Source organism: Bubalus kerabau, chromosome 1 (genome assembly GCF_029407905.1).
Source record: "Bubalus kerabau isolate K-KA32 ecotype Philippines breed swamp buffalo chromosome 1, PCC_UOA_SB_1v2, whole genome shotgun sequence".
NCBI lineage: Eukaryota > Metazoa > Chordata > Mammalia > Artiodactyla > Bovidae > Bubalus > Bubalus kerabau.
In genome coordinates this window covers 6,047,642-6,068,248 of record NC_073624.1, presented here as the reverse complement: position 1 = coordinate 6,068,248, position 20,607 = coordinate 6,047,642, and the positions used below count along the sequence as shown (strand labels likewise).

The 20,607-nt window shown below is 60.7% G+C and overlaps 1 protein-coding gene across 2 annotated transcripts; it reads right to left on the bottom strand.

Annotated features, from left to right (window-relative positions):
- Positions 1 to 1,729: 1,729 nt before the first annotated feature.
- On the bottom strand, positions 1,730 to 19,062 carry TTLL12 (tubulin tyrosine ligase like 12). 2 transcript variants are annotated; one of them, XM_055565977.1, is made up of 15 exons: positions 18,768 to 18,902; positions 18,095 to 18,214; positions 14,884 to 15,056; positions 12,636 to 12,834; positions 11,692 to 11,851; positions 11,476 to 11,609; positions 9,097 to 9,173; positions 7,943 to 8,059; positions 7,659 to 7,853; positions 7,241 to 7,352; positions 6,449 to 6,600; positions 5,968 to 6,049; positions 4,279 to 4,347; positions 3,584 to 3,722; positions 1,730 to 3,107 (listed from the first exon to the last, which is right to left on the bottom strand). In XM_055565977.1, exons 3-15 carry the CDS (start codon positions 15,036 to 15,038, stop codon positions 2,956 to 2,958), a joined length of 1,743 nt encoding a protein of 580 aa, XP_055421952.1. In that variant the 5' UTR covers positions 15,039 to 15,056; positions 18,095 to 18,214; positions 18,768 to 18,902; the 3' UTR covers positions 1,730 to 2,955. The 2 variants fall into 2 exon arrangements, with proteins under 2 accessions (XP_055421952.1, XP_055421949.1); XM_055565974.1 differs by lacking the exon at positions 18,095 to 18,214 and having other exon boundaries at positions 18,768 to 19,062.
- Positions 19,063 to 20,607: the final 1,545 nt, after the last annotated feature.

Genomic DNA, 20,607 nt, shown 5'->3' with positions numbered 1-20,607 from the left:
TGGCCCTCTGCTGGCCTCAGCCGGGATGGGTGCCAGGCCTAATACCAGGCTCAGCCCCCCGGGGTCAAACACCTCACCAGGGAGGGGATGGGTAGGCAGAGGGTAACCCCTCCCTGGCTCGGCTCACCCAGACGTGGGAGGTGTCACCCTAACCTTGAATCGGGCGACCCATGACCTCTCCTGACACCTGTTTGGAGTGAGGCTGGCAGAGCCTTGGACACAGGCTCCTACTGGAGCCCCTACCTCCACGCCGGGTTCTAACTGGGAGCGAGCAGGAGCGATCACTACCCCGTGAGGCGTCTGATAAACAACGTGGTGTGAGCACTCGACCTGAGGGGCACAGGAAGGCCCCTGGCCTGGGTTCCGGGGCCTCTGCCTTCATGTTTTAACTTCCAAAACCCACTGGGGCTGCCCCTGTGCTGGCTGACAGCACCCATGACCATCCCCTGCTGCCCTGTGGGAGTTGGGTCTCCCATCACCCCCACCCCAGGATGCGGGGACAGGCAGGGGGGAATTCCATCCCCAAGACCCCCAGGTTTAAGTGCTGGAGCCAGGATTCAGGGCTCACATGAGGACCCAGGTTCCCAGGTGTTGGTCATGACAGAGACAGGCCTCAGCTCCACAATGGTCCCTCCCTGGTCTGCTCTGAAATGGAACCAGCGCTGGGACTGTAAAGAAGGCTGAACGCTGAAAAATCCTGGTGCTGGAGAAGACTCCTGAGAGTCCTTTGGACTGCAAGATCAACCCAGTCAATCCTAAAGGAAATCAGTCATGAATATTCACTGCTAGGACTGATGTTGAAGCTGAAGCGCCAATACTTTGGCCACCTGATGCAAAGAGCCAACTCACTAGAAAAGGTTCTGATGCTGGGAAAGATTGAGGGCAGGAGAAGGGGACAGCAGAGGATGAGATGGTTAGATAGCATCAGTGACTCAATGGATGTGAATTTGAGCAAACTCTGGGAGATGATGAAGGACAGGGGAGCCTGGTATGCTGAAGTCCATGTTGGACACGACTTAGCAACTGAACTACTAGGAAATCAAGCTTTGGGTCAGGAACTGCTACAGCCTCAATATTTATATACTCTCCAATTCATGTTGAAATTGTAACCCCCAGTGAGAGGTTGGTTGGTGGGGCCTTTGGGAGGTGACTAGGTCATGAGGGTGGGGTCCCCACGAATGGGATTAGAGCCCTTTTAAGAGACCCCAGAAACCTCCCTCATCCATCACATGAGGACACAGTGAGAAGACAGCTGACGGAATCAGGAAGAGGGTCCCCTTGACCTTAGGCCACCCCAACCTGCAGAACCGAGATTTCAGTTGTTTAAAGCACCCAAGCCCAAACAGACTGACGGGGACTTGGAGACCTAAACACCACCTCATTACTTCTGTTTTTCAAAGGATGTTTGTGTATACTCAATCATGTCTGACTCTGTGACCCCACGGACTGTAGCCCAGCAGGGTTCTCTGTCTATGGGATCTCCCAGGCAATAAGAGTGGAGCGGGTTGCCACTTCCTCCTCCAGGGGATCTTCCTGACCCAGGGATCGAACCTGTGTCTCCCGTTCCTCCCGCACTGGCAGGCAGCTCTTCCCCACTGCGCCACCGGGGAAGCCCCTTCTCAAAGCCCTCCTCCTGGTACTCTGGTTTTCTTCGACACCCAGCGGGAAACAACTGACAGATCAGACAGGCCTGTGGCTCCAGGGCCCCGAAGAGAAAAGGGAGGCGGAGGCACAGAAGGCGGGCTTTACTGCAAATCGAGTCAGGAGCAGACAGGACACGGCAGCTCTCTGCGGGGAAGACCAGAGACGAGGCATCCTGCCCTCTAACCTCTGCTCGGCTGGAGGGAGGGATGCTTCCCCGGGACATAGGCTGAACTTGCGGGTAACAGACAGGACGGACAGACACGCCCCGGCAGACAGAGGCGGGCAGCACGGTCAAGTCCAGTTCTGCTACAAGGATCACTCTTGGCTTCAGAGTGAAACAAGCACTGCCCCCCCCCCCCCCCAACACACACACACACACACACACACACACACGAAAGCTCTGCAGGCAGCTCCCCTACAGAAGTCGGACCCACCGTCTGGTGAGCTGGGCCTGGGTACACTGTGGCTATACAAACTATGCTGCAAATGGACTCAAAATTCCAGAAACATAATGAAGAACAAGAATTCTGCGTTTTCTTCCCATAAATGAAAAAGTAACAAAAATCCCACTTTTTGACTCTGGCTGGTGGAAGGCGGCCTCTGACCGAAACACCGAGTTCTCCCTGGAATTGTCTTTCTCAGCCATCCACCGCCTGGTGTCTGCTGTCCGCCTGTCCCCGAGCCCCCTCACCAGAGTGTCCCAGCCAACCTCAGATGAGAGGAGGACCCCTGTGGGGCCCAGTGGGCTGGGAGGGCCTGGCACCACACTGTAGCCTGTCCATGGGCCTGGATGGAATGGCAACAGCAGCCAAGGGCAGTGGCCTCCCGCCCTGGAGCCTCAAGGGAGGTTTTGCTGGTGAAGGTTCGACTCTGGGGGCAAGAAGTTTGGCTCTGAGAAGCCAGCTCCCTGGGGTGATCTGGGGACGCCTGTCCCAGGGTCTGGGGTGGAGCGTGGTAACAGCCAGTCTCCTGTTAGCATCTGGGTTCCCACGAGTACTCCTGGGGAATCTCCTTCCTGAGAACACCTTATCATGCTCCCCGGAACCCCTTTCACAAACACCTCTGGAAGCACACCCCAGGGACCAAGCTCTCTCAGATAAAGCCCTTGGCTGAGCTGATACCGACCATTGCACAGACGCTGGAGAGGGGCGTGTGGGCTGGGGCCTGACCGAGCGGAGGGGGGCCCCCGAGCCCCAGGGTGGGAGGCTGGGACGATGGCTCACAGGGGGGTGGGGGGGCACTTTGCAGAAGCAGCTCCGAGAACTGAGGCTGGAATCCACCCACAAGCCCTCGCAGGAGGGCCAGCGGTGCCTAGAGGAGGCGGGTGACGGGGCAGCCGTCGGGCTCATCCAGGAACAAGGTGCTGAAAATGTCGTTGAAGAAGCTCGGGTGGTACCTGCAGGCTCGCTCACAGTCCGGGTTGAAGTTCACCTCCAGGATCTGCGGCTGCATCACCCGCTTCCCTGGTGGCACAGAAGCATGGCCTGTCTTACTCCGAGGAGCAGGGGCCTGGGACGGGGGTGCTGGGGGCCGCAGGCTTCTCCGGGGGGCCTGGCCTGAAGCCTGCTCTGGCAGGGGGAAGACTGGGGCTGCCTCCAACCCCGGGAGTGCCACGAGCCACCACACCCCGCTCAGATGCCTGATTCAGTGGGACCCTGGGCCCCCTCTCCTCGCATGCAGGGCGCCTTTCCTCATGAGCCCTCTCCTGACACCACGGCCACCCGCTTCCCTTTCCTCCTTGTGCTCTGCCCTGCAGGCTGCGGACCCTCAGGGTGGGCCTCCTCTGATCCAGGTCTCCGGGCTAATCAGAGAAAAGGGGCATGGGACAGCGCGGACCAGGCCGAGGCAACAGCGCCCTCTCTCTGTCCCTGGGGGGCTGGCGTGGCGGCTGGAGGATCAGCTCTGGGTAAATGGGGGTGGGGTTGGGGAGCCCCCTCACCATCGGGACGACTGTCCCACTTCAACATGAGGTCAACCGCGTACACGGCCCGGGATGAGGGGTAGTCACAGAGGCCCAGCGGGGGCGGCCTGGCACACGCCACCTGGAACAGCTCCGTGAAGGCCTGGAAGATTTCAGCCTGGGGGCCGGGGGAGGGGGAGACAGGGTCAGGGGGCCTGCAGGCTGACGCTGGGACCAGCCCCTCAGAGCAGCCCTTCCTGAGCCCTGGTCTCCAAGCGGCCACGTCACCTCCTCCGACGTCCTTCACGACGTGGCTGCAGCCACCTCTGCCTGCCTCTCGCTGCCCTCTCACCTGGTACCCACTCCCTGCAGACCTGTGTACCCCCACCTCAGAGCTGCCACGGCTCCTGCTGCTCCAGGCCCGGGAGCACAGGATCTGAGATGCTGACTCCAGGATAGGGGGACCAGCCTGTGTCCCCCAAAGTGTGCAATTCCTGGGATGCACAGAGCCCGCGTCTGTTCCAAGGGTGGTCCTGAAGACGCTGCCAGGCTCCTCCCCTCCCCAAGGAGCCCTCGTGACACCCCACTAGGGCCAGAGGGGAGAAGGGGGGTCTCGCCCATACCCTCCCCCTCTGGTGGAGGAGCAGGACCACCAAGAGGAGGCGAAGGGCTCCCAAGTGCCCGACGTGGCCCACGAGGCAAGCCCTGGCCCCTCGAGCTTGGCCAGCACTCACCTGGACGCTCTTCCAGGGGAATTCTGGGTACTGCTTCTCAAACTCCGGGATGAACTCGTTGTAGTGTACCTACAACAGACACAGGACCTGTCACACTCTGCCCGGGGCCTCCTCTGGGCAGGGACGAGAGAGGCCTGGCCTGCCCTGCCTTCACACAGAGCTGACACTCGCTGGGGCCCCAGGAAGGTGCCTATAGCCTCTCCAGCTCCATCCCTGCCGGCACAATCGGGGGCAGGAGATGGGGTCTGAGCTCTGGACACATTTACTTCCCAAGGTCTCAGTGTTTCCATCTATAAAATGGGACAGTGCTCCTCGCCCTGCTTTCCAGGTGGCTGTGAGGTTCCAGTGAGGCAGTGAATACCGAAAGGGCCGGCCGATGGGTCACCATGTCCCTCTCAGAATGGTCACTGGAAGCAGAACTCGGACCTGACCCTGCAGGGCCCATGTCTGACCTCAGCAACGGCTCAAAGTGCCTGCAGATGGCAAGGGCTTCTCAGGCCAAGACTGCAGCCAGCACACACCTGAGCACGCTGGTCGTCAGCTCAGGTTCCTCCCACAGAGGACCAGGACAGGCTCCCTAAGTAAGCCCAGCGTCCACACCCTGCTGGACACGCATCCCCCATGCAGGGGCATCAGAGGAGACGTGACCCTCAGGATGATGCCTGCTCCACAGAGGGAAGGCGCTCAGGCCTCAGAAACAACCTCAGTTATATCCCAGGGGTCCAGGTCCTAGGGACCAGGTGCCAACACAGCCCTGGACAAGAGGAGGAACATGCAGCAGCAGCCCTGCTGGGTGGGCACATGGCCTGGCCCCTCTGACAGCACAGGGCCCCCCAGACAATATCTCACACACGAAACAGTGAGTGTCCAGCACAGCTCAGGGCTTCCCTGCTGGCTCAGAATGTAAAGAATCTGCCTGTGATACAGGAGACCTCGGTTTGATCCCTGGGTCATGGCAACCCACTCCAGTATTCTCGCCTGGAAAATTCCATGGAGAGACCGGGGGGTGGTGGGCAGGGGGAGTGTATCACAAAGCGAGGGACATAATGAAGTGACTCACACACATACACAGAGTTCAGTTTACTAATGCATCACCATGTGCCTGGGAAGTAATAGCCCCATGCTCAGGAGCAGCTGCTTTCTGGAAGTGGGGACCACAGGGCCACGGCAGGGCGGTACGGAGCAGGGTGGAGAGCGGCTGTGCCCTACCTCCCATCTGCCCTGAACAGTCAGGACCAACACCCCTCCAGGCTCTCTTCCTCCACCGGGAGCTGGGCCCTCCTCTGCCCAGTGCAGCCTCCCTCACTGACCCCAGGTGCTCCGCAGGCCAGCTGGGGGTTGATGCCCTCATCTCAAAGAAGCTTTGCCCCCATGGCCTGTTGCTCGAGGCACCCAGGCAGCCCGGGGAAGACAGAGGGTCCAGGCGGGGTCACAGGCCAGCAGCAGCCACCCGCCCTGGGGGCCGTGCAACAAGAACCAGGGAAGCCTCAGGGCCCCGTTATCTCGACCTGAGCTGAGCGTCGTGTGCCCCTCCGAGCGCTGGGGGCAGCGGTGGGAGGAGACGCGGGTCCCACAGGGCAGCTCCCCGGACCAGTACACAGCCGGTCCGAAGACACACTGGCGGGCATGGGGTCCTGTCTGCACCAGCTTCCACAGGGACCCGGCTCCCCAGGCCCCGCCAGGGCTCACCTGCTTCAGCACCACTTCCGGGTCATAGTTCATGACAGTGAAATGCTTCTCATAGTCGTCCAGGTCGTTGAGGGCAAAGGGCCTGCAGAACGAGCAGAAGGACACTCAAGTGGGTCCTGAGCGCGGCTGGTCCCAGCGGGGTAGGCAGGCAGGCGCTCGGAGCCCCCTGGCCGAGTATCCGTTCTCCCCCTGGTGAGAGCGGGCAGGGTGGTCCCACGGCCCCTGTGGGCTCACCACTAGACCCCCGCGAGCCCCTAAACATCGACAGGGTGTGCAGGGGTGGGGGCCTGTCACACGAGGGGTGTTGACTTGGGCAGGGTTACTGCCGGTTACCAGAAATGGGCTCAGTGGGGTACCTGCTGGAGAAGGAGCCCCGGTACGGGCGTTCTCATCCAGAGTAAAAGAGGCACCCCCCCAATCCCCAGCCCAGCTCCCCCCAATCCCTGGCCCAGCCGCCCACCTGCCACCCAGCCTTCATTACCGGTTGGAGAACCGCAGCCAGAACACATCGTAGACAAACAACCTCAGGGGCTTCACCGACCGCAGCAGCAGGATGTAGCGGATGTCGAACTTGACCCTCCCCACGTCTTCCCGGAGAAACAAGACGGGACTCTCGATGTACTTGGACACAACCTGAGGACGGGAGCAGGCTTGCGGGTGCTCCTCTCGTGGCGGCCAGGATGGAGCAGCCCCGCTTCCCAGCTGCAGCTCACGCCCAGGGACACCCGAGCGCGGTCATGCTCTTGAGCCTACCTCCCCCCAACCCCGGGCTCGAGGGCCCCCAACTTGGTACCTGCCCCCCGTACTCTGCATCTCCCTGTCTTTTCAAACCTGTGTCTAAACTGCAACAAGCTCTTTCTCTTCATTGTTAGTTGAGAGAAAAGATACCATGGATTTTTAGGCTTTGAAAACTGGAAACAAATTCTCAGCCGAAGTCCACCGGCTCCCCATCCCAGGGCTGGGAACCTCCCTAGCAGTCATCTGGTGACTTGTCTCTCTCAGGGCTCTGTCTGTCCAGGAGCAGAACCTGTGTCCTTCACCTCCCCTACTGCTGGCCCCCCGTCACTACAGCACCTCCACCCAGGGCCCTGCGGGGCTCCCTGGCCCGGCCACCTCCCTCCTGTGGGTGGTCCCTGGGGGGCCCCCTCCCTGATGGCAAGGGCAGCGAGCAGCGACTCCTCCCAGCTGAGCAACGACGCTGCCACCAGGACCCACCCTCGCTGGCCCTCGAGAGCAGGCCTCCTCCCCACCTCCCAGCGCCCCAAGGCCCCACCTTGGGGGAGCTCTCGCGGTGCCGGACGATGCTGTGCAGGTTCTTGGTGATGTGGGTGTCCAGGCTGCGGGCCAGGTTCCAGGGCTTGCAGATCCAGTGGTTGTCCTCGCCCCTGGGAGCAGAGAAGTTGGCTAGGCTGCGTTCCCCAGGACTGCGGCTGCAGAGGGGGCCGAGGGAGGGGTCCCAGAGGAGACCTCAGAGGCTGGACTTTGGGAGCCAGCAGTTGGCTGAGGCCAAGGGAGCTGCCTTCTAGGTGGAAGGGCCGTTGAGCCCCATAACAGGCACGTGGCAGGTACTCGGCCATGAGGCGGGCCAGGCGGAGGGGAACAGGGTGGTCAGAGATGGGGGCCACAGGAGCCTGCCGGGCGTTGGTGGTGGGGGGTGGGTCTCAGCTAGTGGGGCGCATGGGGGAGCTCACCGCCTCTCCCGCTGCTGGAAGTAGCTGATGAACTGGGGCAGCTCTGTACGCAGGTTGAAGGTGCGGGGCAGCCAGGCTGGGCCCTCGGGGCCGCCTGCCCGGCGCGCGATGGAGGCCAGGCAGTCCTTCACTGTTAGCAGGTTCTCGCAGGGGAACTGGTTCAGCAGCACGTTGGGCCTCTCCTGGCTCAGCCTCCTGCGGGGCCCAGGCAGGCGCCACGGGTCAGGGGAGGCGGTGGCTTCCGGGGGCGGGTGGGCGGGCCCCTGGGCTGGGAGGTGGCTCACCTGTAGTCCTTGAAGTGCGAGAAGTTGTAGAGGACATCGGCTTCCGCCTCGCTCTGGGTGAAGGTGAAGCGCGGGTGGGTGAGGTGGCTGAGCACCTGCTGGATGTCCGTGTAGACCCTGCGGGGGAGGGACTGCGGTCACACTGTCTGCACATCCATCCAGTGGTGGGGCCCTCGGACCCTGGCAACCCCGGATCCCCCACTTGTGAGATGGGACCCCAGGGCCCACTGCCTCATGTTCATCCTGAGGATGAAACAGGACAACCCCAGTGTTTCACCGACCCGGGCTTGTTCCTCCCACATGCAAACAGGGCGGGCAGACATACTTAAAGAGGGGTGCCCTCAGAGAAGCGAGCCGGCGCCCCTGGGCCTCATTCCATGCTGGCACCAGCCCTGGCCCTGGGCAGGGGAGAGGATGGGGAGGCCTGGGTGCGTGTCTGCCAGGGGCGGTAGATGTGGTTACACTTTGAAAGTGACGGGGCTGCAAGTGAGGGCGGGAGGGAGACAGGACCCCACCTGGACAGTGATCCAGGCGTGGGGAGAGAGGCGTGGCCAGCAAGAGGCATCTAGCTCATGGCCAGTCATCGCTGGGGACGAGGCTACGGGGCCTCGGTGCAGCCTCCGACCAGAGGAAGCGGAGGGGTGTTGGGCGGTGGCCTCGGGGAAGGGGAGGATGGCCAGACAGGAGGAAACCCCCAGGGCCTGGGGGGAAGGGACAGAGTGAGGAGGTTTGGGCAGCCAGACGGAGGGGACCCCCTGGAGACGGAGGCCATGCTGCCCCAAGGTGGCTCTGTTATCTGTGGGGGCATCCCTCTGCACCTCCATTTCCTCGCCTGTAAAATAGACTGTCTACTTTCACCCTGGGCTCGCAGGCCTACCTGGCCTGACGTAAGCTGCCAGTCCACAGCTGCAGACATCTGGGAGCGACCCCTCCTGGCCGTCTGGGTGCCCAGCATGGGCTGGCTCCCGGCTCACCCTCCCTTCTCAGGCGTCTCTCTGTGACCCTGAGACCCCACCCCTGGAGATCCCGTCACTGCTGTGCTGCCCGGAGGCGGCAGCCTGCATGGGGGATGTCCCAGGAGTCTGGGGAGTGCGTGAGGAAAGGCAGCGAGGAGAAGTCTCGTCACAGTCTGGGGGTGTGGGCGGGTTACGCACTTGAAGACGTGGTCGCAGGGGTACCCTGCAGGGCTGATGGCCAGGGGCAGCTTCTCCTTGTTCTCCTCCAGTATGGCCTAGAAAGGAAACGCAGGAGGTAGAAACAGACCTTCAAGAAAGGGAGCAACTGAGCACAGGCCTCCTCCCCGCTGCACACCAGGCTTCTGTGATCCCGGGGGGCACACCTGGGCTCAGGTAGAGCCCCACGGGTGCTGGGGTGCCCAGAGCCCTCTGATCACTCCTGCCCCAGAATTCTGGGGCTCGAGGTCCCTCAGGTCCTGAACAGCTTGTTCAGTGTCAAAAGAACAGTGTAGATACTGCTCTCAACCTTCTTGTCGCTTCTAAACGCCTCTTCCAAGTCACAGGCAGCCCAGAAGGTGCTGGGCCTGTCCGGGAGGGGGAGGCTCTGAGGGTTAAGCGGCGTGGTGGTTTAAAACCTGTTCACATACTTTCTGACATTCCTTTCAAATGGCAGAGTTAATAACACATGTCCCCTTGAGCGCCGGCTGGGCTGAATGATGTGTTTATAACCCACGGGAAGAAGCGGAGTCTGCAAACCCGTGAAAGGACCTGTGGCCTCCTCCCGTCTCCCCTCCGATCACTTCCTCCCAGAGTGTCAGCCTCCATGTCCCAAGGACGCTCAAGAGGCCCCCCAGCCACAGCCAGCGCCGCCTTCACAGACCTGAGTGTGCCACGTGGGGGCTGGTCCTCAGCCCGACCAAGCCTCAGATGACAGCCTGACTGTGCTCACGCGCGAGCCAGGGCCAGAAACGCCCAGCTGAGCTGCTCCCGACCTCCTTTCCACAGAAAGCAAGACATAGCAAACGTCTGCCGCTCTGAGCAGCTATGTTTCGGAACAAACTGTTATCTGGCACTAGCTGACTAACACGGGCAACCCCAGGGCCCAGAGCACAGGCCTGACCCAAATGGGTCACAAATCACCAGGATGTTTAAGAAAACCAGTGTCTGAACTCTTCTCCTCTTCTTGGGCCAGTGGGGGGCATTCCCCCTAACCCCCCCAAATTACTGATTTCAATTTACATTCCTTTAACAACCTCAAGACCAGGAAGTCTTTGTCTCTAAGCCACTCATCAACCACGCCTCTGCGTTCATGCACTCATTCAAGTGTTTAATAAGCACCTACTAACTGCAGGCACTCTACGAGGCTCTGAAATACACCTCTGAATTAAGAAGGGTGATCACTGGGTTTCTGACAGGGCTCAATCACCACTGGCTTAAATTCACAGGGAAAAGTGCCAACAGGCCCAGCACGCCGGCCCAGGCCTCCCGGTCAGAGAAGCACAGGACAGCTAACACCAGGCACGCTGCCCACTCGTCAACGCGGGGTTGGCTCGTTTCCTCCTTTCACCATCCTCTGGGGTGCTCGGTGAGCATCTGAAGGACTGGTGCGGGGCAGAGAAACGTCAACATGCTGCGGAAAGGCTAGAGCCTCGGCCCACAAGTCACCAGGCCCCTCTGGGTGTGGACTCCAGCTCTTCGGCCAGCCGTGTGGCCTTTGACAAGTTACTTAATTTCTCTGTGCATCAGTTTCCTCACCCCCATTACACAAGATACAACAGGACTAGAGATCCTACTGTAAGGGTTATAGTTGAGCATGCCCATAAAGTGCTAAGCAGAGGCTCGTGCATCCCTCGGTTTCTCACTGGGACTAGTGGATGAGAAGCAGTGGCTGGAGATGAGAGGCGGGGAGGAGGAGAAGGGGCTGGGGTGTTAATTCCCGCTCAGCTCTGCCTGGTTCTGCTCCCACCGGCTCCACTTGCCGCCCCGCCCCCGGCTGTACCAACCCTGGGTCCCTATGCTGGCCTGCCCCACGGACCGGGCCCTTCATGAACTGCCCACCAGCCTGACCCTCTGAGTGGGTCCCAGACAACGGACTGTAATCCGCAGCTACGATGCTCGTGATGACCATTTGTGGGCCTACTGTGCACCATGAAAACATACCATGCCGTGTGTAAACAGTGTCCTCACACCCCTGGTGAGGGAGGTGTCAGGAGACAAGGGAATGGTCCCGAGCCGGGATTCACAGCCCAGCTGCACGGCTCCCACCCCAGACCCCATAATGAGGAGCAGCAGTATTGCATGCCCCCTGCCGTCCACCAGCTCCACCCCACCCTCCGGAAGGACAGTTCCCAGCATTGCAACCCTGGGCTCTGGGCTGAGCTGATGCCAAGCGGTGTGGCCACACGCAGCTCATGTTCACTTGCCGAGCTCTGAGCCCCTTGTCTCGCAGACACTCCCAGACTCCTCTCTACCACCCACGGCAGCCAGCTGAGGCTTGGCCATATTTGGTGACCTGGTGGAGGACGTTCCAGAAGCCACCGGGCAAACAGGCCCAGGGGGTCAGGGCCAAGGTCCCACCTGGTAGTGCTCGGCGGGCGGCTCGGGCGTGGAGGAACTGAGGTCCAGCAGGTTGGTGGGGGCCCAGGGCAGCAGCATGCACCTCCGGATCAGCGGGTCGGCCTCTCCGTAGGCAAAGTCCCGGGTCACCTCCTCTGCACCAGGACACGTGGGCTGTCAGCGGGGCGGTAGGAGAGCGGCCGGCCCTTCCTCGGGGGGTGGCGGGGCCCCACTTACCGCCCGTGTCCAGGTCCCGCAGGGGCCACAGCAGCGTGTAGGCCACCTGCTGGGGCATGTAGAAGAAGGGGGCGGTGGCGAAGCTGGGCACGTCCGCATGCTGGATGCGCGACCCGAACTCGTCCATGATGTACCACACGGGCACTTTCTCCTCGGCCGTCTGCGGGTGGAGCACACACCACCCTCACCCACAGGTCCTCCAGTCCCCGCACCTTTCCTGGCGTTCACGACCCGAACACCGGCCGCCAGCCCGTCTACACTCGACTCTCAGGGCCTGGGACACCTACCAGGCATGCCTCCAGCCCCCTGAACACAAGGCTGCTGGGCCAGGGGACTGCTGTGTGATCACGGGTGGGGTAAAGGTACGTGTAAAGCAGGCACTTAGCCTAGCAGCCACATGGGGGTGCTTGGTTTTGTGTGCGCGCCAGGGGGAGGACGGGGAGTCCAGGGAAGGCTTCCTGGAGGAGGTGACAGCTGCGATCATGAGAAACAACTTTTGTCTTTTCCCAGGCTGAAAGTAGCAGGGGGCTGGTGCATGAAGGTGGGTCTGGGGGTGTGCTGGGGAGTGATGTAAGCCTCAGAGCATGCTGAAGGGACTGCACTCTACTCCTGAAGGCAGGAAGAAATTACTAAGTGTATTTAAGAGTGTGCTGGAACCAGCAGGCACTGGGAAAGAGACAGCCAGGTCACTGGGCTCACGTCTAGGGCTCTGGGACAAGGCTGTGTCCAAGGCCACATGGATACCTGGGTCTCCAGCACTGGCTGGCCCAGGGTGAAGAGTAACAGGCCCACGATGAAGTCGCAGGGAACCAGGGCAGCTCCCACTGGCCACGAGAAGGGGAGTCTGCTCACTTGTGGGGTCAGGGGACCATCTCCCGCCAGCCCCGATAGCATGAGGTGGCGCAGGCCCATCTGCCTCCCCTGGGGCCCGGCTGCCCGCTCACCCCGTGGGCCAGCTGGTAGGTCTGGTTGAACTTCCACATTTCCTCTAGCACCAGGTCCACGGCCTCCGCGCTGGGCAGCTCGCCGTGGAACTCAACGCCCATCAGGTTGGCCATGCGGTGCAGGAGCCCCGGCACCTGCTGCAGCTGCTGGCGGGCGTGCGTCACGCGGCACGTCCAGGCGTGGTCGATGAGGAAGATGCTGCGGGCACAGGCCACAGGGGGGTGGGTGAGGCTACCACACGGGCAGGCAAGAAAGGGGGCTGGGCGAGGGCCAGCAGAAGGGCAGCCCCTCAAGGAAGAGGCCGGGGCTGTGGCCTGGACCCGGCACCGGGCCTGGGTGGGGGTCTGGCTCTGCCCGCTGTTTCATTCTGGGAAACTCCCACCCCTCTTTCAGTTTCTCAAACAGGGCAACACATCCCTACCCACCCTGTCGTGGGGCTGCCGTGAGGAACAAATGAGACAAACAGCCGGCCGCCTCCATCGGGTCCTCGTGCGTTGAGGGATTGACTATTACAGTGATCACGGTGAACATCAAGTGTCCTTGGCTAGATTCTGAGCTGCTAGAAAGCGGGCCATGCCCCCCACCTCGCTACCTGCAGGCCGATGCGCAAAGAAGCCCCACTCAGAGTTCACTTGCTTGTGCTCACCCGGGACCTCTGGGCATTGCTCAGGAGGTGCCAAGGCCTTGTGCGGGAGAGACTTCAAGTCCTCATGTGTCCAGACAGGAAGCCCACCCAGTCGAGTCTCCTGGGCCGGCTACGTGGCTCCCACACCACCTTGTTGGAGGGCGAGGAGTTCCCCTGTAGGCCCGAGGCCCTGCCTGCCCCCAGCCCACCAGTCAGGCTGCCCGACACCACCCCAGCCTGGCTGGACGTGGACTCCCCAATGCACAGGGTTCTGCCTGCTGGGGATGCAGCTCTGGTCCCCCCACCCCACTAAAGCAAAAGGAACAGCAAAGACTCCAGTCCTGCGGTCGGGGGCCAGCTCGCTGCGCTCACACTTTCTGTTAGCACATCCTGAAACAAACGAAGACTTACTTCTGCCCTCGTGCATGGAACCAGGAGCACCTGGGGGGTGACCCGGGCAGACACACACAGGGGCTGCCAGACACGGTGGGTGTGGGAACGGACAGAGGCTGGGCCTGACCACTGGGAGAGACTCACAAAGGTCCGAAGGCAGACAGGGCCCGGAGCTGTGCTCCCAACCTCAACACCATGCCCGTCCGTCCCCAGACCTGCCTGCTGGTGTGAGTGGAGGGGGCAGGGAGGCAGGGAGCCCCTTGAGGAGGCCGCTGGGCCTGAGTTCCACGGCCGGCACAGGTGGGAATGGAGTGGGCACACGCACAGGTCTGCTGTACTGAACTTAATGAGTTTCTGAGAAAGAGAACACGTGGGTGGTGATGCCCGGCTGCTCTAATTACATGTGTGGCCCCTCCCACCCTACCAGGGGCCAGTGAAGGAGCTGGGAAAGCAGGAAGAGCTACGGACACAGATGCCCAGGGACCCGCAGATGCTGGCGAGTTCCTCCCCCACCACCCTGCCCAGGGTTTCAATAAAGTTACTCCTGTCCTGGCCGAGGACAGTCCCTCTGGCCCCTGGAAGGCAGGAAGCCTGGGATCCAGTCCTAGCCCTGGCCTTTCTGCCCTGGGGCCCCGTGCAAGGCCCAGGCTCACCTCTGCCCCCCCAACCCCGAGTCCCAACTCGAGGAATCAACTAGGCCACGCTGCTCACATTCACTGATGTGAAGTTCAGGGCTCCTACACAGAGACCTGATTCAGCAAGACCAGTGGGGAGGCCCGGGGGCTGGGAGGGTGGGTCCCTGGAAAAGCCCAGGCTCACGAGTTAAGACGGCCCTGGGATGACACCCACACCTGTGACCAGCTGTGCGATCCTGGGTGAGCCCGTTCCCACAGGGTCCTCACTAGCAAGATGGGACCTCGCCACATGTGGTCAGTGGGACCGCTGGGACAGGTTAAGAGGCACCTGGGGGGAGGCCACTCTGCAGACGGTACGAAACACGGCGAACAAGGAACATCATCAGTGTCGGGGCCAATAGGGCCCTGAAGTCCAGCTGGAAACACGGCAGCCACCACGCACCTCGTCTCAGGCCAGCTTAAGTGGCCAGTGGCCTGGCCCGGAGGAGCAAGAGCGCTTGCAAGAACTGCTTCTCCCGGGGGCGATGGCCGGGGTGACATCCTTCAAGAGGGAGCCGTGGCGCGGATGAGAGGGTCCCGCCCTCAGCTCCTTACCTGTTGGGGTCGGCCGCCTGGAGCCCGTTCTCGTTGGTCACGATGACCTTGTAGCAGAGCTCGCCGCCGGGGTTGGGCTTCTTGCGCGCTTCCTGGGCCACCTCGTCCTCACTCTCCTCCTCTTCAGCTTCCTCCACCTGCATGATCCCGAACATCTCCCCAGCATCGAAAACCTGGGGGCCAGAGGCAGGGGGGCGTTGGCAGGACACCCCGTTCCTGCCCCATTCCTTCCGCCACACCCTGGCCTCTGGGATGAACTGAGCCCCGAGGAGGACAGGGCCTCTTTACTGTCCAGCTGCTCATCTTACACCCAGGAGACAGGTTCCCAATCAGTGGGAACAAGGTCCTCACCTCCCCCGCCAACACGGGCACCGTTATCGGGGTGCCCCAGCCTGTGGGACCCGCGCCTGGGGGAGGGACCGCCCGCATACACCTCCCAGTGGCAGCCAGTCTGGGCTCCTGCTTCACAGGGAAAATGCGGCCCAGAAGGTGGAGGGGGGGGCTCTGCTCACAATGCCTGGAAGAGGCAGGATCGTGGCGGGCCAGGGACTTCAGCTCAGCTTTGTTCTCACCAGAACCACCAACCGGACGCCAGGGCAGCGGAGGAGATTCGGAAGGAAACAGGGGCGAGGGGGTGGGGGGGGTGCGGTGCTCAAGAGCGCCCTTCAGCCACACCTGCCCAGGTCTGCATCAAGCAGGGCCTGGGGCTGGTCTCCTGGGGTCCTGGGCCACGATGGGACAAAAGGAAAGGGTCTGGGTTTCCTTGTTTCCCTGGCAACCGCAAGCCACTTGCAGCTGGTGAAGGGGGCAAGCCAGTCGGTCTCCACATGGCCACACTCAAGACCCTGTGTCTGCCACAAGTTGGCAGGTCACTGAGCCATTCCATGCCTCAGTTTCCCCATCCATACAATGGGAATATTAGGATCTACCTGTGACTTGTTGGGAGGGTTAGCTGATTAACACACACAGAGAGCATAAAAGCTTCTCTGTAAGCACTTGCCACCATGACACTTCTGAGCCTAGTCTCTCAGCAGCGAAGGGACATCAGCCACCTTCCAGGGGAGCTGAGAGCAACACAGCAAATCAAACTGCGCACAGAGGGACTCAACAAAGACCAGCTGCCCCTAAAATGGATTTCCCACAACTCCACTAAAAAGAAGACACACTCATCTCAGCAGCTGGCAATAAGCCATCCATTCAGGCACGAGCAGCGCTGATATGCTGGGCAGGACAGGCACTTGGGAGTGTGAGGATGAGTGACGCATGACCACCCTGGGAGTTGACGACAGAGAGCCAGAAGGGGCCATCTGAGAGGCCAAGATAACCCCTGCAGGGGCGCCGTCCTCTGAAGTGAGTGGTGAAGGAAGCAGAAGATTAACTGATTTGGCTGCTCCAGGTCTCTGATGTGGAATCTTATAGTTGCAGACTCTGGGCTCTAGTTCTCTGACCAGGGATCAAACCTGGGCCCCCTGCATTGGGAGCGGGAAGTCTTAAGACACGGGGCCACCAGGAAAGTCCCAGGAAGGCCATCAGGTGGTGGTGTGAGGACTCCAGGCAGAGTAGCTGGGGCAGGAAGGGTTGTGGAGCCGGTCAGGTGCATCCCAGGGGAGCTAGGGCACTTTCTGGGATGGAGTCTTGAACCCCCAGCCCCCCAGAAAGCCTGGAGGCGGGGGAAGCCACAACCCTTTCTCTGGTTTGAAGTTTAGAAGAGAACAGCTCAGAGGCTGGAGTCCAACCCAGAACCCCAAATCTCCATCCCTCCACGCCCAAACCTGACAAGGGGGAGGGGGCAGTGTAGGGCCTGCCCTCTCCCAGCTGTGACACCATCCCTGTGACCACCATCCCTTCACAGAGGGTCTGGAGGAGTCCCTACTGAGGTAGGGGAGGGGAGTGGTTTTGCAGCCAGGAAGTTCCCGGCCAGAAAGAGCTGAAATTTATTTCAAAACACTCCCCCTGGTTTCCAAGCCAGGGCGGGCAGGAGGGGCCCCCCCCTCCTCGGTCAGCAGGTGCGTGTTCTGCCAGCAAACATCCTCCCCCACACCTGGGCCCCCAGCAGCAGGTCTGTCAGAACGAGGGCTGCAGGTCTGGGTCTGGCAAAGTGGTGACTCACAGGTCTGCCCGTCACCCCAGCAAGGGAGGGCCATGGAAAAGTACTGGGTGCCCCTGAGCAGAGCAATGGTGGCCAGGATGGAGGGGACATTACACTCCAGTGACTACATGCCGGGCACACCTCTGCACCCAGACTCCACCAAGACCGTGGGAGCTTGGGCCATGTTTCCTGGACTTGGACTCAAGACGGGCAAGTGACGCACATGAGTGACTTTGCTGCCCACAGGGCAAGTGACTTGCATGAGCGACTTCACTACCCACGGAGGCTGGCAGGGCCAGGGCTGGGGTGTTTCCACCTCGTGATCCATTCACCCAGCACCAGAAGACCATTTTATCCTACCAAACTGCTGCGGTCCCCTCCTGCACCGCAGAGGCGTGGGACTAGGGCAAGTGCTTGGGAAATGCTGGCAAATGGAGGGTGGGCTTGAGGGGGAAAGAAATTCACTGTTACAAAAGGCAGGTGCCAATAACACTGTATCTTTTTTATGGCACCTACCCTTGTTTTGAACAGAAAGGTACTTGGTCCAACCTCCCATCCCCATGTCAGAAATTCAGAGTCTGGCTGAGAGGGTGGGGTTCACCCAGCTGCCTCTGGGGTCCCAATTCACCACTTGCACGGCTCAGTCTGTCTTGACCCAGGAAGCAGCCCGGAAAGGGCCTGGCTCCAGCTCAGAAGGTCCCAACAGGGGCCCGTGAATGTGCTCTGGCTTCAGCATCTGGGCAAACCACCAAAACCCAGGGCTGACCCCTCAGCTAGGACCCTGGAGAGACCCTTCGGAGGTAGAGGCTAGAGCACAGGCCAACAGAAAGGAGCTGTCCCTACAACGGAGACCCTCGAAGCATCCGGGCTCTTAAAAAGAATTTTTTTTTTTTAAATTTTCGGTTGTGGGATTGAACCCCTGCCCCCTGCACTGGAAGCGTGGAGTCTGGACTGCCCGAGTAGTCTCCGAGCTCTTTTCATTTTTGTTTAGATGCCGTCTCTGCCTCCCACAGCCTCAGTTTTCCTTAATCAGCAAGATGACAGTGAGCTGGGGCTCAAATCAAATGAAGGAACACGATAGAATTCTATGAAGATAGCTTTTAGTTCTGAGGTCGGACAGACCTTAGGAGGGTCACTTCCTCTCTCCGAGCCTCAGTCTTCTCAACTGCAGGAAAGGGGTGATGGATCCTAATCCTCACAGGGCTGCTTTGGGCTCGGATTGTGGAGGACGCAGCCCAGGGCCTGGCACGCACAACGGAAGCCAAAGTTCATTTTAGTTCCAGTTCTCGCCGCAGCCCTGGCCTAGCCCCAAGTGTTGGCAAGACCGGGGCCACAGGTAGAGGGTCCGGCCGCCGCTCTTAGGCCCCAAACCGCCACGGAAGTGAAAGTTTAAGGCGTTTGGGGATCAAGCCATGCTCAAATCTCCGGATCCGTGCATCTCCTGCGTCGTCCATCCACGCCGGCCCCCGACTCTCCCCGTGCGCGTCTCACCCAAGCCCGCCCGGGGACGCGCGTTCCCTCCCATCTCCACGCCGCCAACTTCCCCCAGCGCGCTCCCCTAGCCTCTCGAGTCCTCCGGGAGGGGGGACCCTGGCCGCCCCACCCGAGCAGTTCTCGGCCCGGAGGCGGCCCGCTGACCACACCCTCCCAGGTAGACAAGTCCAGAGCCACCCACCCCGGCGGCGCGCCCGGGACGCTGCGTGCGCGCCGCGAGGGCCCGCACCCCGGCTTTCCCGGGGGCGCTCCGGGCCCGCTCTGCACCCCGGGCCTCCCCGCGCGGCGCCCCGACCCGCACCTCGTGCTCCAGCTTGTGCAGGAGGCGGCCCCAGTACCGCTCTGGGACTCCCGACGCACGCAGCGCCGGGCCGTGCAGCGCCGCGAACTCGGCCAGAGCCGCCCGCGCATCCTGCTCAGGATCGAGGACCGACTCTGAGCCCGGGTCCGGTTCCGGCTCTGGCGTCAGGACCCGGCTGCTGCGCTCCGGCGTCGGGTCGGCCTGCATGGCGCCTCCGCCAGCGCCAGAAGCCCAGCGCGGCCGCGGAGCCCGCGGGCCCGGCCCTCCGGACTCAGCCCGCAAGCCCCGCCCGCCGAGGCCCACAAGCCCCGCCCTCCTCCGGGTTACCCCGCCACCCCCGCCCGTCGCGGCCCGCAAGCCCCGCCCACAAGCCCAGGCGCCGGGCTGGCGGAAGGGCCGCCGGGGCAACCCAGGGGACGGGGCCGCCCGGGGGGAGGGCGGGGCCTCCCGAGAAGTGCGCGTGCGTGAGCGCGCGGGGGCGGAGCCTTTGTGGCTCGGGGGTGGGGGCTGCCGGCGTGTGCGCACGCGCGGATGGTGTGGGGGCGGTGTCTTCTCGTTTAGCCCGAGGCTGTCTGGGCGGATGCCGGAAGTGAGGCTGTGGTCGAAACTGGCTGGGGCTTTAGACTGCACCGAAAGGGGAAACGGAGGCTCAGAGATACTTGCGGGGCAGAGCAGCTTCCCCGAACGGCACCGATCCGACGTTGGTGACTCGCAGACCCACGGAGGCGGGGGGCGGGGAATCTCTCGTTCTTTTGAACGCGTCACCAGATTTTAGGTGCAGCCAAACAGTGACCTGTCTGAGTTTCCTTACATTTGGTTTAAGAATATGAATTTATTCAGATAAAACTGGAAGTCTTTTTTTTTAATCCTTCTTAGAAATGCGTTGTATTGTTTCCCCCTTTTCAACTTTTCAGTAATTGTAATTTGCTGGAAAGTGCTGTTGCTGCTAAGTCGCTTTAGTCGTGTCCGACTCTGTGCGACCGAGTAGACGGCAACCCACCAGGCTCCTCTCTCCGTGGGATGCTCCAGGCAAGAATATTGGAGTGGGTTGCTATTTCCTTCTCCAGGAAAGTGCAAAGGCCAAGATTTTTTTTTTTTCACTAACCACAACATTTTATTGTAGAAGATTTTGTGTGTGTGTGCTTCAGTTGGTGAATATCTTGATTAAAATTTTTAAGCTGATTTTGAACAAAATGCACCAGTTTAGAGGACTTGTTTCAATGGGACTAGAACACTTAAGTTGTTGTGCAAAAGCTCAAACTTCCAAATTCCAGTTGGTGATGATGAAATAAAATTCACATTTTATGGCAAGACAGAAACTCTGCACTAACCAAACCTCCTTGGAAGATAACCTTTCTAATCTTATCAAGGATCTCTACTCCTTAGGAGATAAGCTTCCTTCTTAACCTTACAAGCGGCCACAGGGACCCACAACCCACTACTTGTTTTGTACACGTGGATCTGGATTGTGTAGACTGTTGATAATATATCATTTAATGTATAGCACTTTTGGAGAAGGAAATGGAGACCCACTCCAGTTTTCTTGCCTGGAAAATCCCATGGACAGAGGAGCCTGGCAATCTACAGTCCATGGGGTTTTAAGAGTCAGACACAACCTAGTGACTAAATCATAGCACTTTGTCTCAAAAACTTAAAACACACCCGTAGGTCAGTCAGTAAAGAATCCACTGTAATGCAGGAGACCGAGGCTTGATACCTGGTTTGGGAAGATCCCTGGAGAAGGAAATGGCTAACCACTACAGTATTCTTGCCTGGGGAATCCCACGGACAGAGGAGCCTGGCAGGCTACAGTCCGTGGGGTCACAAAGAGTCAAACACA